Source organism: Amblyomma maculatum, chromosome 1 (assembly GCF_055883805.1).
Source record: "Amblyomma maculatum isolate TAMU_Amacu chromosome 1, ASM5588380v1, whole genome shotgun sequence".
Lineage (NCBI taxonomy): Eukaryota > Metazoa > Arthropoda > Arachnida > Ixodida > Ixodidae > Amblyomma > Amblyomma maculatum.
In genome coordinates this window covers 184,087,009-184,114,276 of record NC_139344.1, presented here as the reverse complement: position 1 = coordinate 184,114,276, position 27,268 = coordinate 184,087,009, and the positions used below count along the sequence as shown (strand labels likewise).

General features: G+C 42.7%; 1 protein-coding gene across 4 annotated transcripts in view; it reads right to left on the bottom strand.

Moving 5' to 3' along the window:
* Positions 1-27,268, bottom strand: part of LOC146205092 (geranylgeranyl transferase type-2 subunit alpha-like) — an 83,657-nt gene that overhangs the window by 2,494 nt on the left and 53,895 nt on the right. For 2 of the 4 annotated variants that reach the window (XM_084589779.1, XM_084589781.1), the window contains exons 9-13: positions 22,840-22,997; positions 22,684-22,728; positions 19,916-20,004; positions 3,658-3,786; positions 1,759-2,031 (exon numbers count right to left, since the gene is read on the bottom strand). In XM_084589779.1, coding sequence (XP_084445905.1) covers positions 1,759-2,031; positions 3,658-3,786; positions 19,916-20,004; positions 22,684-22,728; positions 22,840-22,997 — 694 coding nt within the window. Of the gene's footprint in view, positions 1-1,758; positions 2,032-3,657; positions 3,787-18,989; positions 19,211-19,915; positions 20,005-22,683; positions 22,729-22,839; positions 22,998-27,268 lie in introns of those variants that run through there. The other 2 variants (XM_084589780.1, XM_084589783.1) reach the window with 2 other exon arrangements.

Genomic DNA, 27,268 nt, shown 5'->3' with positions numbered 1-27,268 from the left:
ATTCAAGGACATCACACACTACAGCGTCCTAGAAGGCTTTGTAGTGGCAAGAGTGAAGTGTGTTTTTGAAGGGAGGTGCCACAGCCAAAAAAGGTTCACTAGTGCGCTTCATGCGTGTTCGTTCACAGGTCCGTTCCTGGTTAGCTGCAAGTTGTGCTTATTCTTGTTCTGGAGTTTCCATGCTTCTGATGTCTTGCTTTCACTGCCACTGCTTTGCCAATTCCTTCCCTCACCAAGCTATACCCCCTGGGTGATCTGATTCCGCCATTAGTTGGCAACACTGATGTCCAGATCTGACGTGCTTGGCTCTTGATCCATGACTGGCATGGAAGAGGCTCAGCAGCCTCTTTATAAAAGTGAACATGCGTTCTCATGACTTGTCAGCTGCCCCTTGAGGGAGCCACCAGTAATGAGTGAAGAGGAGATTGACCATGACAATCACAGCTCCACAGTGTCAACTAACAAGGCAAGCCTGGCAGTAGATGTACTCACAGGCAAGAGGCCTGCTTAGAGCCCCATGTGCAGACTAACCAGAAATAATGACTGCTTGGTGAAGCTGTGGCATGCCAACCTGAAGCAAGCTACTTTGCGCAAATATTTTTGATGGTACTACCCTTAAATGAAGCTATCAGATTCGTAGAAATCCACTCCAAGTCTCTTTTTAATGTCTACAGCATTATTCTTCTAAGAACTGCTCTCTAGGCATTAAAGTTTATGTTGGCCATAAAAAAAAAAAGGTGTGCTGAAAAGGCTAATACAGGCAATGTGGACAAAAAAAATGTCTAAAAATGTCTAGACCCATCTTCTAGGCAAAGCAGAAATATGGCAGAAAATCTGTCATGAGCACCCGTTTTAAATGGCATTAGATGAAGCAGCCTTTCTGGATGTATAAGCCATTACAAACTGGCCATAACAAAGCCAAAATGCATCACTGACACATTAAATGCTAGCTTTGTTACCCTCAGTTTGCAGAGTGGTTGGTAGGCAAACCTGTTGGCATGCGGCAGTTGCAGCCAAGATCGCAATAAACCTATGGCAAAGCAGTGGCTAAAACGAAAAAATAGGAAGGCCCCTACAACTTCGTCATAACAGGTTCATCAGTAGTTTGTTCATGCTCTTGCCTGTAAAAAGCAAGTTTCTGCTCACAAAAATACTTTGTTGGGTGGGTTGGTACTTATTCATTATGATTATAAACAGCGCGAACACGAAGACAAAGGACAAGATACAAGAAAGCCACAGTACAGCGCTTGTACTGTGACTTTCTTGTATCTTGTCCTTTGTCTTCGTGTTCGCGCTGTTTATAATCATAATGAATTCAGCTCACAGTTTGTTTTTCTTGGGCAACAGTACAGGTACAAAAATTTATGGATCCATAGAGATGCAACAGCAACCTTACACGACTATAGACAGCTGAAGCCCACGGTTAGCTGGCTATGCATCATTCTAGAAAGAAACAGCACTAGACGATATGAGAAAAATGAAGAAGGCAGAGGGTGAGCACATGTCCCATGTCCTTTAGAGCAGTTTCTTTTGGAACTTCCAAGACTATACTGCACTGTATGCAGCTGCAAGAATGCCAGAAGCCTCATATAAAAAAATATTATATTAGAAATAAGTTTAGTTAGAGCCAAGAAAATCACAGCATTTTGCAACAAAACACTCAGGCTTCCTTGCTCTACCATATGCCACAAGAAAAATTAGTCAAAGCATGTTTACACGTCCAGCAGCAAAGATGCAAACACAGATATAAAAGGATACTGTTGTTTCGAAGAGAGAGACAGGTGAGCATCAATAGCGATCCAAGACCATCACATCTCTCTACACAGTTGTCATCCAATACAATCTTGCGAATGCTCAGAAGGCACCCCAATGGCTGCAGCGATTTGATCTGGTTTTTGCTGATGTCAATTTCATGCAAAAGGGCTAGGTGATTTGTATGGCATATGCTGGTGAGACTCAAGCCAGAAAAGTCTGCAGCTGTGTCATTTTCATTTAGCTGTTCAATTACACTTTCAGCAGCAAACTTGGAATCTACAGAAAAAGTGTACACAAGATGTGACATAACTAAGTTGCATTCACAAATTCATTTTGGATAGCAAGAGCAAAGGTAAAGGCTATGAAATGGAAAATATAATGACTAGCCAAGCATCTATAGCACACAAGTGAGCAAATGTAAGCACCACATTACCTTTACCATATGATATGTTTAAGTATGTCCCAGTGAGGAAATGCTTCATGCTTCTGATCTACTGTCAGTGAAAAGAAAAACTGGCAAATTTGTTTTTGTTTACAGTGTTGCCAATACTGGGGTCCATTGATAACTTTCTAACAGCCATGATACTTCCCTCGAAGTTTAATTTGAGGATGAAAGCTGCCACTATGACAACTACTACTGTCAACAGTAATGGTTTGGCTTGATTTGAAATCCCATATGGCAAAAGCTCCCAAGGACACACAGTGGCGGACTCTGGAAATTTTGACTCCCTATGCTGAAATAGGCTTCTTGCTTTCCGCCTCCATTGAAAAGCAGCTGCCACAGCCACGATCTGATCCTGTGTCCTTGGGTTCAGCAAAGGAGCGCCATAGCCACCAAGCAGTTGCAGTCGGGCTATCAACAATGCCGCAGCTCTCATGTGTTTGTGGCTGCTTCTTACCTATACTGACATTGCTTTTACATTTCATTTAATGTTTTTGCTGCTCGGTATGTGTGCAAATAAAAGCGAAAAAAAAAAAAAAAGGGCTCAGCTGGCTGGCACATGTGCACATGTTAGCAATGTCGATTCTGTTCACATAATCCAGCCTTCAGCTCCTCTCCCCAGCAGAATTACCTATGTAACAAGAGCTGAATCAAAGCCTGCAGGGAACAAAAATCAATAATAAAAAAAGTAATGATAAGGGCACAAACTGCATACAGACCCCTTATGTACAGTGATGCCCTGTTAATGGGAAGCCAAAGAATAGAGCGTGATGACAGGTGGCGATGATACAATTTAAGAGCTAATGGCCTGGTGTGAGCCCTCCTACTCATTTCACTGCACAATTTGTCACCTTCTAGCTAGTCACATTATGGATACTGGTTTCCAAGCAAAACTGCGTTAAGCGAGTCGTCTATAACAACAAATTGGCAAAAAATTAGTAAAATCAACAGAAAATGCTGGGTTTACTACTACTGTGTGTAGTGATGTATACACATTTGAAGTGAACCCCCAGTTATTTGTCCACATAAGCAAAGTAATATTGCTGCCACTTGCATGCTAATCTTGCAACAAATAGCAATAACAAATACAGTTGCAATGACAGTAATGAAGAAAAGTGTGCAAAATTTTCAGTTTCTGTTGAACCTCTAGCTGAATGTTTTAGTTTCCTCAAGTTAAGAATACTAACTTTCACGATTATGTGACAAAAATAAATTCCATATTTTAATTAAGTTAACTAGGGTGCAATTCAAATTCAAAATAACACAAATTATCACTGTGAAGCTCATGATAAAAGCTGAATTTTGCAAAGGTGGGCAGACTTTAAAGAAAAGGAACACTGGACAAAGATTCCTTCACTATGTAATGACCGTACGTAAAAGCAGCAAAAGTTTCCATGAGTGTACACTTTATGAACAAGTTGCAACCTTATTCTGCTAGCAACCCCACTGAAGGAACTTACTGAGGTCGCTGTAGTAGTTCCGTCTCATTGGGTCAACAGCTGTCAGTTTTGCCAGAAACTTCTTGATATCCATCCTAAATCTAGATCCATCCAGTGCTCTCATAAGTAACACACAAGTGAGAAGGGGCCCTGAAATAACAAGTAACGGACAAAAGTTTATGAAAGCATCAAAGTACTTGCCAGGAACATGGAGCACGTAGATCCCCCGGTAAAAAAGTCTGGAATCCAGCATTGCAAAAAGCACCTTGTTTTAAACTAGTGCAACTTCACAGAAACTGGTTACTAATAAACACAAAGTATAGGGCCTTTATGAATATCACATGTAGGCCTTCTTGTGGCCACATTTGAAAGCCTGTCTGTGAATACCAGAGCCACTTTCTATTTCAGCTGCAGGCATGGCTCTATTCCCAAGAAAAATTTTTTTCACTGGAGGGTGAGAGGTGGTAAAAGGTCAGAAATAGTCTATTTTATTTAAAGGACTATAGACAAGTCAATTTTGTGTTTCGAGCTTTCCACTTTAATTGGAGCCTAGTGTCCAGGACAGTGTAAATACGATGTGACAAGCTCAAAAACAACATAATTAATTACAAGGCACTTTCGGTATTAATCTCGAAGAACGCAAGCATGATGTGACGGCATGTTAAAGTCTGAGCATCGAACGAGCGCCCCCTAATGGCAAGGTTGCAATCACGTGGACATCCAGTGATGCATAGGGTTGTATTTTCCGTTGGCTTGGGGAAGCACGTGCGTGCTGGTGCTGCAGAAATGTTGTCGTCGTCATCGTCTGACAGCAATAGGGAAGGCTTTGCTGCCCATGATTATGGCAACATGATCAACCCTGCTAACCACTTCGCTTTTAATCCGCTGGCAAGCAGCAGCAGCAATTTAGACGGCGAGGAACCAAGCAGTAGCAATGAAAGCATGGAGGACTTGCGGGCTGGCGATGACGACTGGTAAGTAACATCTGACAATCACGACCGTTTGAATGTATACATACTAGTTAAGGTCCGAGAAGTAATAACGGCAACAAAGGCTGCTTCATCTTCCAAGTGTGTCCAAATGTGCGACTACCACTATATAGTGTGCAGCAGCAAATATAATGTATTGTCACGGATCTCAGAACACTCGGGAAGGAAGAATGGACCAGACGCCAGCTGTACTCACATAACACTCATTCACCCTACACCACACAGACACTAACAAAAACCTAATTTAAAAACGCTAACACCAAAGCCCAGTCTAATTGTACACACGGCACTATAGTGATAAAAAGCTACAAGCGTTCGTAATTCACGCTCACGGTTTGATGCCGATGACTCAGTGCATGAGTCCAGACCACGGCATCGGCCTTAAGGCGGCATTCGATGATCGAAGGGTGGTCTCAATAGTGATGTCGGATGACCTCATGGCTGAACGCTGGCATTGTGTAAGATGCTCGGCACGGCACGGCACCAGGTTTCAAGCGTGTCTGCTTTACTGACAAACCAAACTCTGCCATAAACATCAGGTTCAAGTTGTATCAGTCAGAAGAGAAATAAAGTGAGCAACCTTTGCTGTTCTTTTTAAGGGTGCAACGCGTGCACATCCTGTGGCATGTATAAAATTGATTCATGGCGTTCATTGAGTTTCCTCAAAGGGAAAGCTGTGAAGGACAATACTGTAGCCCGTTTTACTGGGGCAAAAATCCACCACACAGTGGACTTCTTTGACCGCTTCTCTGTAAAACCGATGTGATGGCACACCAGTCGAGGCATAGCACTGGATTTGCAACCGGCGGCACAAAATCGTGAGCATGAATATCACGGTACGTAACCACTCCTCGATGAAGCGCATCATAGTTATCTGAATGCCGTCATGTTGATTGCAAGACTTGAACAGCGCATCATAAAGATGTCGTCAGTGGAAACAGACAGGTTTCTCCGCAGTTTGTATTTAAAAACAGATTAAGATATCTGCTCGGCCAAGGACAGTGTTACTGATGCCTGTGGGGCATCTCTGTATAACCAGGAAGGCCCTCAGATTCGTTTCTGAGCTCTGTAATTTTGTGCCTATAGTTCTTTAAAACAAAAGCACACAAGTCACTCAAGCAATCCTCTTGCTACATGGGCTGTTTGAATGCCATCAAACCAAATGTTATTCAACTCAAAAGCCAAACATGTGCTGCTACACCAAGTTTCTCAAAAGCATTTAGTTCAGATGACATTTGAGTTAAATGGCCACTAAGGAGATGATCCAGATTTTCAAAAGCCTTCAAAACGCGAACACAGCTTGCACTGACCAGTAGCAGGTTGCCACCACTTTGCTTCACCTACAGTCACACAACTGCTTCTACTCTTTGGCTGTTGATTTAAACATCTGCTCTTTGTTTATTGAATAACTCGCACACTTGCTAAATTAATGCCTGATGAAAATAGTGCACCATTAAGCATTTACTGCATGCGCAGCAATTTTCCGCAGGAATAAGGTGATGCCAACGATAGCTCTTTGGTACTCGTTTAGACACAGCTGTGTACACACATCTAAAGCTTGTTTGCACGATACATTTTACTGATGTTAAATCATCTTTCTACTGTATCTTTTCTCTTTCCCACAAGTTGTGCTCTTGCTTGTACAGACAGCGCAACAACTCTGTACAAAAGGCCGATGTGATCAACCCCTGGAGAACATATGTAGCCAATTAGCTGACATTACGTAGGAGTGGCATTTCTCACCGAATCTTCCTGCTTTCTATAACATGTTACATATTCTATTTAATAAGTCTTTGTAATCTGAAGCAGTTCCGAATGGCTACAAGTACACAGATGACCCCAATACCCGAAACAGAAAACCGTTCACTTTTTACTTCAGACAGATCTATTTCGTTGGTGCCCACGTGTGAAAACTCTTGCGCATATCATATTCATACATAATCCGGTCTTTTGGCATGACAACAACTTAATAAACCACAGGCAGCATGGGTTTTGGAAGGTATTATCTACAACACAGCTTCTCAAAACTATTCACAAATTCGCAGGAATCCTAGACAGACAGGGTCAAATTGACATGATATTCATTGATATTAAAAAGACATTTGACTGTGTGCCTCACTTTAAACTACTACTAAAGCTACAGGAAGTGCTTATAAATTATTTGCTGCTTGCATAGATGTCTGCATATTTGTCATTACAGCGACAGAGCGTGTTATTGATGGCGGCATTCTGGCTCGGCACCTGTTCAGTCGGACATTCCACAGGGGTCTGTCCTTGGACCCCTTTTCTTTCTAATATTAATCTATGATATAATAAAAGAAGTGAACATGAAAACTAAGATTATTTGCAGATTACTACATATTATAACCAGAAATCAAAAGCTTAAATGACCATGTTAGTTTGAATTCCTCGTTGGCCAAGGTAGAAGTGTGGTGCACCACATGGCAAATGACAATAAATGCAAAGAAAACTGTTGCTATGTCAATCACACGAAAATGACACCTTTAAAATTTCTTACAGCATCAGTGATAATAATCTATCTATGGTCAGCAGCAACAAATACTTGAGTCTTGTAATTACATCTGACCTCAGATGGAACGAACACATATCCTGTAGGACAGGATATATGTTCCTGTAGGACAGGAACCTTCAGTGCCCGATGCTCAAGGAAGACGACAACTGCACAACTCTCACTCCAATGCTCATGCATGTGTTTGAACAAGCTACGCCTGATAGCAGGACATTCTGCTCATTGTTCACAGCATAGCATCCTGTGAAAGGTCTTTTATTACAAGTGATAGAGGTGACAGCGATCCCCTTACTTTGGAGCTCCGCAGCCGAGCATTTCCTACCACTTCCACGATGCCCAAGACCGCTACCCAACCTACATGGATATGGAAGACTTGTTGCCATCCTGTGAACGCATAAGTGCATACAACAAGTGGGACAACACTGCGAAGCTCACAAACATATTTTATTTGAGTGACGTTGCCAATCTGTGGTTTCACAATCACGAGGCTGACATCTCTAGCTGGACAGCTCTTGAGACCAGCCTGACCAAAGTTTTTGGCCATCCCGCTGTCCGTAACCTTCGCGCCGAGCAATGCTTGCGAAGTCTGGCACAACAAACCGGCGAAAACTTCACCAGCTACATAAAGGATGTCATTGACCTCTGCAAGCGCATAAACCCTATTATGAGTGAGGTCAATAAGATCAAGACCACTATGAAAGGCATTGACGATGATGCCTTCCAGATGCTTGTCGCCAAAAACTGACAGACTGTGTCTGATGTCACCAGATCTTGCCAAAGCTTGGATGAGCCGCAAACAATGACGTGCTGGCCTTCAGGAGGCCACTCTTGAGCCCATTCAGCAGTTTGTTAACGAGGAAGTCGCACGCCAGCTTTCCTTGTCTACCTGCTCGCCAGCACCTGCGGCGCCGCTCACTCCTACCATCCAGCGTGTCATACAGAAGCAGATCGCCGAGGTTCTGCCACCTGCTCCTCAGCAGACCCTTGTTGTGGCTCCTCTCATGTACGCTGATGTTTTGGTGCAGCCACGGCCCTCACCTGTCGCCCGTCTACAGCCCGGCCTCACTCCTATACGAACTCCAGCGACCCCAGCAGCATTTTTTGAGCCACACAACTACTGTTACCCACCATACTGATACCAGCACACATGCCCCTTTGTGCCAGCATCTGTACAGTGTCTCAGCCGCTGAGCACCACATCACTGACAAACAGGTGACCGTCATGCTCCAGTGCAACATGACCCAGCTGTCGTACAGCTCTTGGGCGTCTCTGGTTGTCCTGGTAAAGAAAAAGACGGTTCCATCCGATTCTGCATAGAATACCGCCGACTGAATAAGATCACATGCAAGGACGCTTACCCTCTCCCTCGTATTGACGACACCCTTGACTACCTGCAGTGAGCAGAGTTCTTTTCTTCATCAGGCCTGCGTTCCGGTCACTGGCAAGTGCCGATAGCAGAGTCCGATCACACAAATACCGCTTTCATCATAACGGATGGGCTCTATGAATTTAATGTCCTGCCATTCAGCCTGTGCAATGCCCCCACCACAATCGAGCGCATGATAGACAACCTACTCAAAGGGCTCAAATGGCACACATGCCTTTATTACTTGGACGACTTTGTCATCTTTTCCCTGGATTTTTCATCTCACCTCAAGTGCCTTGAGACTGTTCTGCGATGCCTGACCACCACTGGCCTCCAACTAAATTTAAAGAAGTGACGCTTCAGAGCTTGACAGCTCACCGTTCTCAGATCATCTCCAAGAATGGCATTTTTCCGAATCCGGCAAAGTTGCACGCTATGACAGAATTTCCCAAGCCCACTACGGTGAAAGAACTCTGCAGCTTCGTCGGCCTTTGCTCCTACTTCCGCAGCTTCATTCACCACTATCAAACCTCTGGCCAAGCTTATGTCCAGCCACGACCTTTCAGCCCGGTCACAACATTGTGATGAAGTCTTCACGACACTCCACTGCCTTCTGACGACTCCGCCAATCCTGCGTCATTTTGATCCTTCTTCTCCTACGGAAATCCACACTGATGCCAGCGGCGTCAGCCTCTGTGCAGTACTCGCTCGGTAAAAATCTGGCCTTGACAAGTATGTTGTCCCTTACGCCAGCCGGACCCGAACAAAGGCTGAAGCTAACTATTCCGTCACCAAGAAAGAATGTTTAGCAGATCAAGAGATGTTTGATTGTGTTGGGCTGGTAACTTCTTCCGCATCCGTCCTGAGAAAACTTATTCCTTGTGGTCGTTGTACCACTGCATTTTCTTTTTGTTAAATTTATGTAATGCTCTTCCTGCTGTTCATTTTGTTCCCGTGTTTTGTTCTGCCCACTCCTGCTAATGGTGGTGGTGGTGAAAACTTTTATTGTCCGGAAGGGGTGACACCGGAGTTCCGGTACCATTCGCAGGTGTCCAGGGAGCCCGATGTCACCCTAAGGGGCAGAGGTTAGTAAACAAAGCGGCTTGCCGCTTCTGCTGCCAGACGGACAATGTTGGCCTGTTGTGTCACAGGGTCTTCACTATGAAGCGCAGTCTCCCATGCTTCTGCATCCTTGAATAGAGTGGCTGCACTCCCAAAGGATATGTTACAGGAACTCTAAGACACTCCTGCTAAATGCCCAAGACTGAGGCTGGCAGTCTTGTAAATAAAAGTAAGAAAATAAACAGTTCCGGTACCATTCGCAGGTGTCCAGGGAGCCCGATGTCACCCTAAGGGGCAGAGGTTAGTAAACGAAGCGGCTTGCCGCTTCGGCTGCCAGACGGACAATGTTGGCCTGTGTCACAGGGTCTTCACTATGAAGCGCAGTCTCCCATGCTTCTGCATCCTTGAATAGAGTGGCTGCACTCCCAGAGGATATGTTACAGGAACTCTAAGACACTCCTGCTAAATGCCCAAGACTGAGGCTGGCAGTCTTGTAAATAAAAGTAAGAAAATAAACACTTAATATTTAATTGGGTTATCCAGAAGTATGTTCATTGACTGTTCACGATAACTAATTTTTAAAATAATCTATAGCCTAATTTATTATCCTAACTTATTATCCTATATATTATCCAATAGCCCAATTTATTATCCACAAGCAATGGTGATGACTGCTGCTGGCCGTGTAATGCGTACTACTGAGAAGTCTACACAACACCAATGCTTCTTGTTAATTGTATTTGCGTCTGGTGATGTAAAAAATGGCAAAATAGCATTCCTTGAGAGCGCTCATATTTATGTCACTCATGGCGTCTGCAGAAATCCACGTCATGACAGCATAGGTATTTGCTATTATACAATTTTCTGGGTCATAAAAACGTTTTTTTTTTGTATAAATAACATATCAGCTATACCAAAGAAATGTAGGAAAAATTTGGGGCATGTTATGAGATACACAAGAAAGGAGACACTATTATGTGGCACTAACATGTCAGTCTAAACTGACTCACTAGTATTTTCCTTCAACGCCCCTCAAAAATTTAAGAATTTAGCAAGTGATCACTGGTGAGTGTTAAAGTGTGCACATGTGTAATGTAGCTTGTTGTTACACTTATTTCTAACACGAATAAGATAGAGACAGTCATCAATATTTCCATGTTGTTGCCTCATCAGTGCATACATTTGATTTTCCAGTCCCAGACCACTTGTTGACAGGTCTCGGCTTCCACCCTGACAGGAAGTAGCGTTATGGTCACATAACCTTGCAAGCTCCCTCAATCATTTGCTTTTAGCAGACGACACCGACCATCAGTCACCATGACACAGTTCTTCCGCAGCGATGCTGCGTACACATTTATCTCCTGACGTATGATAATACTAAAGATAGATAATGGAGGCACGAACCAATTGAATCGATGCTTTTCGCTAATAGAGCATGACATGCCTGAATGTGATGCATTTAATAGGACTCAATTTGGCAGGGTTTGCTTGCCACTGCTACTCGTAAAGTTGCTCACTGCGCTCGAAAGCAGACGGAAGCGTTTGCAAAAGCATTTACTACAAGTGTTCGCTGCTCCCACATACAGATGTTCACTTGCAACACTTGCAGGTCTGCATGCTGAAAATATTTCAAAACAAGTGAAGAACTTTCGGCAGCATAAGCAAACAATCTGTGCTCGGAGCTCTGGACGCAATGTGTAATGAAATTCAAGGCATAAACACGAGCAAACAATCCATGCTCGAGGCTCGGGAAGTGTCGGTGTGTAGTGAAATTCAAGACAGGAAAGTGAAGCGATATTTAAACATTTTAGAACTGCTTAGAAACCAGCTACGCAGCTCGTTTCATGGTTTAATACACAATATCGTCTGCAAAAACATAGGTACTCAGAATGCGGACGGCGTCAAACTCAACATGGGTAATGGCACAGCGCTACTTTCCCAAGAGCTGTACTGGTGAACGGAGCTTCTGGGCTGCCCAAGAAAAACTGAACACCGGACTTGTATTGGGAAGTAATCCAGGACTGCCCGGGACTGAAAATCAAACGTACCCAGTGTGAAGTTTCTGCTAATCCTCCGATCTGCTGAGAACATGAAACTTAGATAAAGTAAAATGAAAATGCAATAGAAGCTCACTATAGTAAACTCAAATATAGTTAAGTGAAAGAGCAGTCCCTGTTTGTCTTCCACTGATGACTGTCCCCCATCCGCAGCATTAACAGATTCAATATTGTGTGTTGTGTGTAAGGTTTTTTTGGCGCAAAAGCAACTAAGGCTATCATGCGCCAAGAGCAAGTTTAGTTTTTGCGTGTGAAACAAAGGGGGAAAACGCGTGTGTTCTAACTAGAGTTCGTTTAGAAAGTCTCCTTTTACGAAACGGGTTGTGTTGGTTTTTATGGCGTATAAGCTGCTAATGCAATGATGTGGAAAGCTTGAGGTTTTAATTTGTTTATTGATGCACACTTGATTTATTTTACAGTTTGTATAAGAAATTCGCTTCTTTTAGAAAACTGAAAACACAAGACAAATCTACAAGTCCATCTTCGCCTAAAATCAGTTTTGGGTGAAAAGGAATGTGTTGTTTGTAAAATGGGGTAAAATATTTTTTTCTTAGTGTTTCGAGACCTGTGCATGATAATAAGACGTGGTTATAGTTAGTTGTTCTCCACATTTTTCGCATTGAGGTTTGTCTTTTTTTGTCAGCAGAAAATTGTGTGTCAGGTGTGTGTGTCCAATGCGGAGGCGGCATAGTATTGCTTCTATGAAATGTTCCTGATGCCAGCACGACATCCATTCTCCCAAAATGGACTTTACTAGGCGTAGTTTGTTATCCACTTTACTATTCCAGGAAGACTGCCATTTTTCTTTTAGTTTGTGATGTACAAGTTTCATACAGTCTTTATAGGGTATGTTTATACTCTTCACTGGCTTGTCACGGGCTTTAGCAGCACATGTGTCTGCTCTCTCCTTGCCTTTAATGCCCATGTGACTAGGAACCCAACAAAATTTTATGTTATATCCTCGAGCAATGGCTGTTGTTATACTGTGTATTATGTCTCCGAGTAAAGGAGCGGCTGCATTTCTTGGATATAGAGCTGTGAGGACGGCTAAGGAGTCTGTGTAAATAATGCTGTTTGTAACATTCTCTTTTATTATTTTCTCTACGGCAACAAAAATGGCGCGAGATTCAGCAGCGAAAATAGATGCGCAGTGTGGAAGTCTTATTTCCTCGGAATCTCCTCGCACGACTGCACTTCCCGTGTACACAGCTGTTTTCGATCCATCGGCATAGAACTCTGTGAAGCTTCTGTATTCTTCCTGAAGTTTAAGGAATTCCTGAATAATGTGCTCCTGTGGGGTTTTAGTCTTTGGAAACTGTGTGAGAGTGAGATCACAGATTGTGGGAAGATTGTACCATGGCGGTAGAGGACTGTCGTTTTGAGCGATATCCGGCAATGTGTCCAGAATATGGAGTTTGTAACATATCTCTTCAAGCCGCATTATCAATGGCATCGCTGACTGATGCCTATTTGTGAAAATGACTCTGGAGGGGGCAAGCTGTGACTATTGAATAACACAGGTGTTTTTTCTGTGACTTTATTCTGAGGACATATGCGCATGTAAGTAAAGCTCGTCTATCTTTCAGTGAAGGCTCGTTAATTTCCACATAGAGGCTATGCACAGGAGACGTTCTGTATGCACCACAAGCAAGGCGGAGGCCTAAGTTATGCACTGGATCTAATTTATTTATTTATTTATTTCAACCTCAAAGGCCCCATTGAAGGGGTATTACAATATGAATGCCTAGCTGATCCATAAACTATGCTTCCATAGTCCACGGAGGAGTGTACAACAGAGAGATATATATGCAAAAGGCATGCCCTATCAGATCCCCAATGTTTGTGTGAAAGGACTTTTAGGATGATTAGGGATTTGGAGGCTTTCTTCTTTAGTGCTTGTATGTGGGGGAGAAAAGTGACTTTTTTGTCAAAGGTAATGCCCAAGAATTTATGGTTATTGTTTACGGGCAATTTGATTTCATTTAGGTGTAAGGTAGGATTGGGCTGTATGCTTCGTTTGAGCGAGAACATAACTGCCGCTGTCTTCTGCGGAGAAAATTTAAACCCATTTTCACTGGCCCATTTTGTTAGGTTATTTATTGTTAATTAGATCTGTCTCTCACATGTGGACATGTTGCATGATGTGTAGGCTATTTGAAGGTCGTCCACATAAAGTGAATACATTATGGAATTTGGTATTACTTTACTAATCGTATTCATTTTTACAACGAATAGTGTGGTGCTTAAAATGCACCCTTGCGGCACACCATTCTCCTGCAGAAAGGTTCTTGACAAAGTGGTCCCAAGACGTACTTGAAACAAACGAAGTGACAGAAAGTCACTTAAAACCTTTAGCATTCTGCCATATATGCCTAAATCTGCCAGGTCGCGTAATATCCCAAACCTTCACGTTGTATCAAATGCCTCCTCAAGGTCAAAGAAAACGGCAAGGCAATGCTGTCGGTGTATAAAAGCCTCCCTGATAGTGTTTTCGAGACGCACGAGATGGTCAGTAGTTGAGCATCCTTTTTAAAACCACACTGATGAATTTTAAAAGTTCATAAGATTCTAAAACAAAAGTTAGTCTGATGTTTAAAACACTTTCAAAGGATTTTGCTAAACAGCTGGTGAGAGCAATGGGCCTATAACTATCAGGAGATGTCGGCTCCTTTCCGGGTTTCAAAAATGGTACGACAACAGCTTTTTTCCACGCCTCTGGCAATTTTCCTAGGACCCATATTTTGTTAAAAATTTTAATAGTGCCTCTATAGCAGGTTCGGATAGGTGGGCGAGCATTTCGTAGTGAATTTGGTCAGGACCAGGTGCAGTTTGTTTACTGGCAGCTAGGACATTCTTTATTTCTTGAAGTGCAATTAAGCTATTATACGGTTCTTTCATACCACTACTTGTAGGGAGTTTTTGTTTCTCTGCTGTGTTTTTGTATTTTAGGAATGTTTGAGTGTAGTGTGATGAACTGGAAACTGCAGAAAAGTATTCACCTAAAACGTCGGCCTGTTCTTATATAGCTGTCTGTACTCCGGGGGCTGTTAGGAGGGGAATGGTAAATGGAGAGTAGCTGCTATTTAGCTTTCTAACCTGTTCCCACATTTGTTTTGATGTTGTTGAGCTGTTTATTGAAGTTACATAATTCTGCCAGGAGGCTTTTTCGGCACGGTGGCGGATGTAGCGGGCTTTGGCTCTTGCTTTTTTAAACTTTACGAAATTGTCCTGTGTTGGGTACTTGCGAAAAATTCCCCATGTTTTGTTTTGTTCTTTTTTTGCTTGTTTACATTCTTTTGAATACCAGACTTTGTGATTTTGTTTCACCACTCCAGAGGACTGAGGAATTGATATGTGCGCTGCAGTAAGGATACAATTTGTGTAAGCATCATTTAATGCATCTATATTATATTTATCTGAAGTAATTTTTTCTAGGCTGGCCTTCTCTCGAAACAGTGCCCAATTGGCTAAATGCAGCTTCCAGCGTCGCGGCTTGGATGGGATGATTTGTGGTGAAGATGTTAAGCTGATTAGTATAGGTAAGTGATCACTTCCGTATGGATTATCTAAAACGTCCCATTTAAAATCTGTAAAAATAGAGGGTAAGCTGAGGGATAAATCAATACAGCTCATTTTTCCTGAACTAGATAAACAGTAGGTTGGTTTCCCGGTGCTAAGGAGACAGATATTATTACATATTATACAATCCTCTATGATTTCGCCCCTCGTATCTGTTTTTCTACTGCCCCAAAGGATGGAATGAGCATTAAAATCTCCTACTATTAAAAACGGCTCTGGAAGCTGCTTTAAAAGATCTTCTAATTCATGAATACTAAATTTAAGGTGTGGCTCTAAGTATATGCAGCACACAGTTATAGTTTTAAAGGCCTGTAAGGTCACTGCTATAACTTCAAACTTAATTTTAAGTTTGTGTTCTCGAACTGCTACTCCATTTTTTACTATGACGGCCACGCCACCTGAACGCCTGAGAGCCTGCTCTCGGTCGCGACGGAAGGTTGTATAGTTTTTGAGTATGTTCTTACGTTCGGGACCTAAATTTGTTTCTTGCAAACACAAGGCTAGTGGTGAGTGAGTGGCCAATAAGTATTTTATGTCATTCATATTAGTTACAAGTCCTCTGCAGTTCCATTGCATAAAAGCCATTTTGTGTTAAATGAGTAGAGAAAGCTAAGTTTTGTTTTCGGGCCCTCTGATTCAGGGCTTATCTCTTTTTTGTCGATCCAATGAGCTGCGCCGTCCGTCTGACGTCGACGGCACAGGACTGCCTTGGCTTGTGTCCATCGCGTCTTCTGACACGCTGGACGCCCGTGGGGACTGCACAGGTACGTTTGTGTTTCCCCTCACCGCGTGGTGAGAGGCCTTGAGGCCGGCTGACCTGAGGGTCTGCGCAGCCTGTTTTTCTGGTGGTGGCACAGCGCTGTCCGCAGCCACCAAGGGCACGGATGGCCCTGCTCCCGGTTCACGGTGTGAAACCTGGGCAGGTGCCAGAGTCTGTTGTGACTCAGTGCCCTGTTGTGCCATAACAGAATAGGCAGGTTTTTTTTTGACAGAAAACGATTTTGTGCTTCCCGGAAAGTTATGTTTTCTTTGACCTTGATGGTAATGATTTCCTTTTCCTGTTTCCATATTGGGCATGTGCGTGAATAGGCAGGATGACTACCCTCATAGTTGGCAAACAAATGTGGCTGAACCTCACATTTCTGGGAATCGTGTTCATGGGAAGCACATTTTTCACATCTCGGCTGGCCGCGGCAGGTCTGGGAGCCGTGACCATAGCGTTGGCACTTGAAGCAGCGGCGAGGATTTGGAATATAATTCCTGAGTTGAAGTTTCACATAGCCTATTTCGACTGATTCGAGGAGGATGTTTTGTGCAAATGCAGGTGCCTGGTCAGAATCTCTTTGTCATCACGCCTCATTTTTATTCGATAGACATCTGTTACGTTTTGGTCTTTGAGGCCTTCTAGAAGTTCCTCTTCAGTCAGGGGTCTGAGGTCATCGTCAGAGATAACTCCGCGGACAGTGTTCACAGAACGGTGTGGACTGATAGTCACTGGGATTTCACCAAAAGACTTCAATGTGGACAGTTTTTCATGCTGATGATTATAGAAGATTTCCAATAGAAGATCTCCGTTCGGAAGTTTCTTCACGTTGTAACCCTGACCTACTACTTCTGTCAGTGTCTTGGCCACTATGAAAGGTGAGATTTGTCTAGCTGTTTTCTCAGCATTGTCATTGTGCACTACATGAAATGTGGGAACCTGTTTGGGTTTTTCAGGAAGCATTTGGATGTTTCGTCGGTGTGACCCCTTTTTCGGGATCGATCATGTGAGAGTAAAGAAGCCCTAAAAATAATGTTGATGTTTGGCCAGGGTGGTGGCCACCCAACACCGAGCCAAACAAGGGGACGGGACAGGAGCTTCTGAGAAAGTCCAGCCCACGCCAGCCTTACACCCTGATTATAATCAAATATGGCGTAACACAGGGTGGTTAGCCACACAAGGTTAACCCTTGCCGCCTGGAAAATGAAAAATCCAAGAAAAGAGGAGGAGACAGGACAGTTGTAAGAAAGAAGACAGGAAAGTAAAAGATGGAGTGGAGGACAGGAAAAGGCGACTGCCGATTTCCCCCGGCCGGGTCAGGCTGGAGGTGCCGTCTATGGGAAGCGTGGGCCAAAGTGGTGTGTTGCCTCTACCGAGGGGCCTTAAAGGTTCAAACACTCGGCATCGGCTCAACCACCAGGATCCCCTTTTCCCCAGACACGACGATGCCACGCACAGCTAAACATGGGTGCTCGGGGTCCGTGGTGTCGCACAAAACACACAAACACCTGCTTTAACAGGTGCCCCCTGCAGGATAACAGATTCAATATGTTTCGGAAATGGCTGCATACAATTATCAGATGGTCCACAGAGATGTTGGTCACTGAATCAGCAACGAAGGCCTTCAGCGAGTCTTCCATGTTATGTGGCTGTTTGTTGACCTTTCTCTCAATGACGACAAGTTGGAGTGACATGGTAATGGATGTTGTCAGCCACCACCTTTGGGTGACACAGGCAGTGTGGGTAGGAGCCAAATCATAAGGTCTTTTTTTTTTTTTTTTTTCTGAACAGTCTCCATTCAAGGCTTTGCAATGGTGGCAAGCATATCCATACATGTGGCGGCATTAACGCAAAGTTCTGTGAACAAGTGTGCCAGCATGACGTTACCCTCATTGCTGACAACGGCTAACACCATCGCAATCAACGAAAATTTTGTGTGCATCACTGTAGGCACCTCATCGGCACTTGCGCAAAGCCCCCCAGGCTCCTCAGGCTTCTTCAGCTTGTTTAGCAAGCTTATCAGACATGAATTGCCCCATCCTCATGACATGGGAATGGCACCTCAAGTTCTCATGAACAGTGAGCCGGACAGTTGACACTGCAACTTGAAGCTCATTTGCAATGCCCTCATTGACTTCTACTGAAGCTAATCAGGTGTTCTGACAACATGTAACCACTGATTGTACTTTTCCTTGTCGCCACAGATGCCACATCACAGCCTGAGCACATCAGTTCTGCCTGCACCTTGTAAGCAAAAGATTTTGCTACATTCAGAAAGGTTTTCAATTTCCAAGTGGCTGTGGTGTGCAGCCAGGACAACAAGGATTGGATGCCGTTTCATTTTCTGTGTCAACTTGCACACTTCCATACACTTCCATCTTTAAACAGATTGCGCAGTATGAATGATATGGTTTCAACAAGAAGTCACTGCCTAGATTGATATGATGAGCCTGCTGGTGCCCATGACAACAGGGAATAGTTTCTCAAATATCATGCCTAGATTGATATGATGAGCCTGCTGGTGCCCATTACGACAGAGAATAGTTTCTCAAATACCTCGCGCACCCAGTATAAAGGGGCTCAACTGCAGAGCTACAATAAATGTTTTTCCAGAAACTCTGCCCATGACGACAGGGAATAGTTTCTCAAATACCTCGCGCACCCAGTATAGAGGGGCTCAACTGCAGAGCGACAATAAATGCTTTTCCAGAAACTCGTCTCCCGTAAGCTTTTGCTACCGATAGTACCTAGTACTAACTATAAGAGCAATTGTAATTCAACTATGTGCTTACATTTCCTAGCAGTAACATTCTTTTTTACTAACCTATTATGCACAAAGCATACCTTCCAACCTGAAGACTTACAAATTCACGAAACCAGAGAGGTGTAATTAGGATACTTTTTTTTTTTCTAAGTCTGCTGCAAAATAAATTTGACCCATTGAAGGTGTACTCGTCAATCTACAACAAGACTGCAGAGTTTTCCTGATGGTTGAAGAAGCTTGAGGAGGAAGCTTACTGGTGTTGCCAACTTTGAGTGCTTCAAAAACTTGTTCAAAGTAGGTTTACTTGTAACAAGTTCCACTCTTGTGCCCTTTCATCACCAGTACGTTTTCTCGTGAGTTAATGTGATCCTTGATGCTGCTGTCATATGAAACTTCACATCATAGGCATACATGGTGTATAAGCTGAACTTGCTTCTTTTCTTTGACGATATGGAGCAGTCCAACTGTGAAGTGTACAGTTTCAAAAACACTGTAATGTAGTGTCAAGGCTTCAAGCATGTCATCACACTGCACTTGCAGTAGCACTTCATCAAATTTGACAGCTATAGTAAAACAAAAAATAAAGCCAGGCCTACACGAAAGGATGAATACGCAAATAAAAGCATACCAAAGACTGCGGGCAAGGTGACAGGTATAAATAACAATACATCGCAATACATTTGTGAAAGCGGCCATTGAGTTCCAGATACGTACTCGGACTCCTTGGGTAGACAATAGAAATCAACGCTGCAGCTGCTTACGATTATCCCAACATATTGCCCTCTCGTGGCAGCAGAAAACGCCACCAGCATTGGCATCGTTTAAATATAACTGCAAATTTTTCCACAAATAAACTTTACCCCATAAATACTTAGGCAAGACCTATAAAATCATAAAGATGGGTCCAAATTCATAGGTTTTACAGAAGATTCGGGAGTGATGGCAGGCATGGTATAAAGCAAGTAGGAAAATTACTGCTTTCTTTGGAATCAAAAGGATCACAAATTAATGGTAAATTGTCGAGTTTAACTTCCCAAAGCGACAGATGGGCTATGGACACTGCCAAAGTAAAGGGTTCCAGATAAATTAGACCACCTGCAATGCCAATCATTCTGGCTGCAATATTCTGGTTTATAAGCTGTGCAAAGAATAACATGTCAGTCACTTACACTTATTGTGGGGCTCCAAGTCATGCAATTCCCTGCACGTCTTCAGCTCTTTCTCTAAAACACAGGTGCGGGCAGCACTAAGCTCACAGCTAAGGGCCAGAAAAGAAGAAGAAATGAGGGTAAAAAAATAATTAGGAACCAGGCATACATACATCTAGTAAATGTACTTTATTGCATTTGTTCCCTCCAGTCCAGAACACGTACAGTGCTGCGCAAAAGCGGAGCCACCACACGATTTGACAAAACTGCATGCCAGCGTTTCCAGACAGTGCAGCGGCTGTTTTCAAGATTTGCATATAGTAACCCCCACGATATACTTGCCCGCTTGCCCAAGTACTTTGTCAGGCATGCATTTATATATAGAAAATCAGCAATCGCAGCATATCATGTGGTCTCTCTCAAGAAGAGGAAAAACAAAAAGCAACTGCTGCTTGACTGAGCTCCCATATATTTTAAAATTTCACATTCCCATTAACCACAGCCCACTAATGTGGTTGCATAGCTGACAGATCAGTTAGCTTTGGTGACCCATCACTAAGCATCTCATAGCTGAGAAATTTGAAAGCAACATGGCTGGCTCGTATGCAGGTTGCAAAACAAGCATTAGTCAAAGTGTGATAGAAAGCATTCTTGGCTTCTGGCAATAAGTTGACTTGTCAACAAATTCTACCCAAAATTACTACTGGCATCAACCAAAAAACAGTTTGCACATCAACATACAGCAATATGCTACAGGAACTCAAATATTAGACAAACTAAACTCTGCGTAGAATATACAGGCATGAAAACTGTAAAATATGAACACTACACATCTATAATTGTCAATATTTACTCATTCTTATTTCAAACATAATTATGTCCCAATGTGGTTGCTCACCACACAAACACTATAGACCTAACTGAAATATCACAACTAAGTAAAAGTATAAAAATATGCAAACATATGAAATGTATATGTGCATCCAGTACAATGTTCAAGTAAATGTCGAAGTCCAAAAGTTACGGCTTTATAGTGGGAAACACCTTGAATTCAAAACCTTTCAAACGTAAATGCAAATGCCTTCATTTGGTTCTTTTATTATTTCTATTAGTTCTATTATTCCATTATTTGTTTCTACTGTCTGCCTGGACCATTTGTGCTGGCGGTCATTCAGTTGGGGCACCGGTAGGTAGTGTGAGAGAAAATAACAATGATATTTTGTGAAACATGCATGCTGCAGAATCCAAAACTACACACCACGCGGACTTGGCGCAAGCCATTTGGGCCGTACTCAAGTGTGAAAGGCAGGCTGTTACGTCATTCTGTTTTTCATCTTTGCTGGCATACGTAACATGCTTATAAATTATTGCTTTAAGTTGCACTCGTGTCGTGAGCTTCCTGTGGGAAGCTACAAAACAAAGTGCGGCGATGGCACAAAGCGGGGGCTGCGCAGCACATTCTAGCAATTAAATATTTTGCTTCATTAAGTTAATTAAACATATCTGGTTCATTCGAACTCTGTTCGCAGTCCCAGTGAGTTCCAATTCAACAAGCGTTTACTATACAGTAATCTGCTCAGCCTGTGGCCTGCAACCAAGTTTAGCAATAGATTTTTAAGTGTAGTGGTCTTGCATATAGAGGATGCAACAGCATCTCTCGCATGCTGTTGTATTATCATTCACACCTATGCCAACCTTAGATAGCCATGTGACAGGCCCAAGTTCACCTGTCCTAAAATGCGTGTATGCTTTTATGCCCTCACACCAACCCATCTTTTCAACCAAGAAGGCTATAATATACAGTACCTCCAGCCAATGAGTTTTAAGGTTCATAGAATTCACCAGCCTTTTCAAAATCTTTTTATGGGTTGTTTGGTTTTGGATTGTGGGGTTTAACGTCCCAAAGCGGCTCGGGCTATGAGAGACGCGACTGCGGAAATTTCGACCACCTGGGGTTCTTTAAAGTGCGCTGACATCGCACAGCACACGAGTGCCTTGCTTTTCGCCTGCATCAAAAAGCGGCCGCCGAGGCCGGGATTCAATCACGCATCCATGGGCACAGTAGCCGAGCACCCTACCCACTGCGCCACCCCAGCGGGGCTTTTGATGGGTTGTAATGAATCACTGCCAGCCAGTTGGGCAAAAGATGTACATTCTATCAGCATGGTGCTGCAGGTGCAGTGTAAATCCAAGAGTTTCTAATCATAAGTAGAAAGGTGGCAGGCAACACTCAACACAGGCAAGACAAGTTCAGAGGAGAAAGTGGGCAATTCTACACATCAAGTTACACTCTTTTGATGTCTCATCATTTACAAAAGAGAGGTCTATTTCATTTAATAGACCAATCATACAAACACATTAATGTCGCTCCCATAAGCACCAAGGAAATAAGCTTGACATTAAAGACGCAAAGACATCAAACTTTTGCGTGAATGGTGCATTCTTTGGAATGGCGCGCAAGACTTAGTATGCATGAGTCAAGATGTGAAATTCTAAGCTAGCTGAGTAATTTATAATAGAATTTTTTTTTCTCGTGCCACTTTAGTTTGTTTCAACAGAAAATGACGGCTGTGACAAAAAACAATTTTATGTCACATGAATCATGCAAAAACTAGTTCATTTCTTGAGAACGCAAATTATCAGACAGGCTTGTGTAAGAGTCAGTGTGAATTAAACAAAAAGGAGCAACCATATTGCACTTTTTATATGCCTCATTTTACCTCACAGACATTTAGCTGTTGAAACCAGAAGAGCATGAGAGAAAAAAAATTCAATTATAAATTACTTACCAGCTGTTGGCACAATCCACAATGCTGTCCATGTTTTCTAATGTGCTGCACATTTCAAAGAATAAACACAAAACTAAAGTTTGGTCTCTACTTTTTTTATTCGTAAGCCTCACAGAAACTTTTTTTCAGTGCCAACGCAAGTGAGAAGGTTCATACCTGAACAAATGATTTCGTGGAATATTTCCAGCCACCTTTGACTCCTGCTGTCCTCTTGCTAAAGAAAGATCAGCAGATGCACATTCATTATCCTTAGTTTTCACCATGACCTTAAATATACAATTGCCATGTAGTGATCCTTCTGGAAGGTGGGCATACTGAAAGCAAAACCAAGCAAATAATAATATGATGATGACGATGATGGACAACAACAAGCATGATCACCAGGCAATTTCATGGAGTTTTCTTAAAAACTGGCAAAAATTGGCAACAAGTTTTCCCAAAAACAGAATGCACTAACAACATCATGCATCAAAGAAATAACTTGCATGTTGACCCATTTAAACAGGTGAGATCATTTGGTCCTACAGTGTACCATGTCTGTTTTCATCAAAGCAAAATCCTTTTGCACCACAAGGTACATGACAATAAGTGTGAGCAGTATCATATGAACCAGGTAATATTCTGGCAGGAACAAAATCTCAATGCAAGAAAGTCATCAGACTTGTTTAACACAGGGTTCTCCCCAGAACATTTTCAGAGGAGGTCATCTGAGGACTAGAAGTAAAGGTAGGGCAGTGGCTATACAAACCATATAACAACATAGCGACAACATAGCAGATGCCTTGAAGAAGAAAAAAAAAGACAACAAAAATAGCTGAACAGCTTTTCTTTTCGGATCCCTTTTGCAGCACATGGCACCACTCCATAACATGTATTGGCTTTGTCTGCGCATCAATGCCCCACTAGCACAAAAATGCATGAGGTTCACGTTGGCCTCGTCGGAATGTGGGATGTTCAATGGCACCATACTATGTATGGTGAAAAAAGGAACGTTTTGAAAACGTAATGCACCAGATAGGCAGCTGCTGTACATGAAAAGAAAAATACAGTTTTTCACAAACATAAATAATAAGGAAAGCAAGTAAAAGAATAAAGTGATGGCCACATCCCCAACAAAGTAAAATGTTGAAACTATCTGGAAGTTTGCCTTATTGAATGACTCTAAATAATTAGTGAAAAACGTTTTCACCACAGCATACTCTAAGAGCTCAGGAAGCACATGGATGCAAGAAAGAAAAATATTAGTAGGCATAAGGACAGCATGGCGCTGTACCGAACCTAAGGCCAGTGACACGCACTGCAGAATGTGAAACGGTGTGACTGGCCACACTATAGTGAAAGAATGTTGGCGACGGTGGAAAGGTATTGAAAAGGTGGGCAGCCGGCCTTCTTAACTCTGATATAACTCAGTTGAAGAACGGTGTAACATATGGCACATGCAATCTGGCATTGTAGGAGTAAATACATGTGTGCTTTCCAAAGCTAAGCAGTAACAGGTACTCGCAAACTACCTCATACAAATACCTCAGTGTGCAATTATAGTAGAGTCCCTATATAAAAAATTTGAAGGAACCAGAGAATTTGTTTGTCTTAGCAGAAGTTCAGTCAAAACACAAGTACTCACAAAAAAGCATGCTAGGTGGCCAATCTGAGGCCCAAGATTCTGCTCAGACTGTCACGGCCATCCGGAAAACAGTGTCGTAAATGGCAGTGTGGGGCTCCTGAGGGACCCCTTAAGGTGGCGGTCCCACTCCAGCGGGGAAGAGACGACATTTTTGGTGATATTCATACGCCCACTGCGCCTCACTCGTTTAGTTTATAAATGTAACTTTAATATATTTGTAAAATTTATTTCCTCTCCTTTCTAGTGGTGCATTTGGTTTATAAATAGCTGCAACGATGTTTAAGCTGTAAAGGGAAACACAAAGGTAAGAAACGGCTTTTCAGCTCTACTTGTCTCCGGAAAAGCGAAATTGTGCAAAATCTTTTGCACCTAGAAAGAAACCGTTCGAGTTGATTTCAGATTAGATGTTAATAAACAAAGTTAAGCATTATTATTACTGTGTATCGCATAGTTTATTAGCCACGTGCCTGTGAAAAGTGTATAAAACAGGTAATTATACATACAATAACTTTCAAGATATGCATTCTGCTGCGGAGATTTTTTGCGCAGTTGGAGGTCATACATAGTTCGCTTTTTCCTGAAAATATCATCTGTCTACTTCATTTAGTGTAAAAGTTATTTGTGATCAAACTTAGCATTTTTTGTAAAATGGCTAAAAGTAAATGCTAAACTGTTCAAGTAATAAGCTTTTATCTGTGCTAAAATTTCGCGTGGAAAAACTTTACACCTTGCTGTCAGAGGATAAGCATCGGTTTTGTTCTACGACTCTCGAGGAATGTGCACTGTCAGGGTGATTTCAGCTAATTTTTTCGTGGTTCACTTGAAGCGCGCGAGCTCTTCATGAAGTATTTTAAGCATGATTGAAATGCTCCATGGCTTGTTTGTTTCTGGCGAATATAACTTGAAGGTTCAGGTATTCGTTCCTTTATTCAACCGCTAACAATTATCAACTACAAAGTGTACAAAAAGGAAATAATAATGGAATAACAGAGCCACGTATAGTAAATGTAGTAGGTAGCGCCATCTATGAAATTTTATGTGCACTAAAATGTCGCAGTTCAGAAAAATTACGAGGATGGCGCCACAAACACCCTGAATCGAGGGGTATTTGCGACAGGGTATTGTGCTTCTACGTTTTCCCTCTGCCCTTTCCTTTCCATCGGGCGAGAGAGGTTAACACTGGCGAGTCGGGTCGAGTGGTCGGGTCGAATTGAGGTGCAGGTGCTTGGCGCACTCAGGTGGTTCGCGCATGCGCAGTAGCGCTACTTGAAAATGGTCCCTTGACAAATGTACACTTGCTTGCTTTGATATTTATTTATCGCCTCGAATTAAGTGTGTCATACTGTTTGTGTGCCGAAACGTTGCCAGCTAAGGCTCTCGCGCGTGCAGCTGAGGTGCGCCCCGGCTACAATGAACACTGTACCCTGGCGAACGAAACGTGCTTCTTGTCCAGTACAAGTAGTGGCTTTCGTTATCGTTTCTAGCTTTTTTAGTAACACACATGATATATGCTTGTGTTTGGCAAAAGCAGGCATCTTTCTGCTCATGGGGCTGCCTCGCTCGAGAAGCGAATAGCCGCTAACATGGGGAAACCGACGAACAAAGGAGGCCTCTTTCCTTCCTCAGAAACGACTAAGCGGAATAAGCAATTCAAAGAACAGTGCTGTCATAATTTCAACCTAGTAGCTAGAGGTACATCCAGACAACGCGAAATCTCTGCATTCTTATCATCGAGTCAGTCTTACACTCGTTAGAGGGTCGGTATCATGCAAACCCTCAAAGGAAAAATAAAACTTGATGCTATGGAAATTATCAAATGAGGATAAGAGGTTACGTGCCACATAAATTTATTGCATGATATGAAGATTTTACGAGTTCAGAACAAAGATAGAAACGGTAAAAGAAATACTAAAATTCTGCTTCGCTCTGCACACATGATAAAGAATGCATCGGTTGCTAAAGTGTAGTTTATTTACTGGTATCAGCACAACTGCATTGCAGTTTGTTTATTTTCCATATCTTAGGCAGGACAGGAAAAACAAATGTTACAAAAGTGTGAATAAATTTGACTTCACCGCCGCAGCCGAGGGAGGAAAAAAAAATGGTCGGCAGGGTCGTAGTTGCTTGTAGTCTTGGATAAAGCCCCTCTTGGAGCGCCCCTCGCGCCGCGCTTTTATCACAAACAACGGCACGGCGCTGGACAAAGAAGAAATTGGCACTAAGCGTCTCAGTGCAAGCAGCGAAAAAAACAAAAACAAAAGCAGTTCGAACCCGAACGCTGTCGGAGCTGGTTATTCCTCGTCTTAGCTCCGCCACAAAGCTATCTTCAGATGTTCGTGGTGTTAGCATATATTGTGAGGGTGTGGAATTTAGACTTTTTTTTTTTTCAGTGGCAAGAGGAAAAAATATCTTCCCCTTTCTACGATATAATGAACAGTAGGGCACGGAACTATAACACTGCATAAATTAATATAATATGATTTCAAAGAGCGTCTCCCTAGCAGAAATTGCACGCATACTTGCACTCTCTGCCACTTTACTGGTACAGATAAAATGTTTCGACAGTTTGCCAAGTGCAACTTGAAAACCTGAACATGCACAAGCATGCCTCTTCAACCTTCCCACTGAAGTTCCTATATAGCGCAAGCAGTGCAGGCTCCAAAGAAAAGGAGAAAAAATGATGTAGTGGGCGGCCGAAGATAATCACCAGCGTTTCAGTCATGTTTCTTTTTTTTTCTTTCCGAATGTTGTGTTCCGGTGATGATAGTAAAGGTAACGTGCCGCAGTAGCTGCCGGGGACTTTTTCGGTGAATGGGCAAGTAGGAAACAGCCATGTAAAGCTTCTTCAATACGAAAATGTAATGTTGAATCGGGTTTTGCCACTGCGTTTCCGTCATTCCATTCACTAAAAATCGAAAAGAAAAAGAACAATGATGAGGCTCAACGCTGCTGAACCGAATT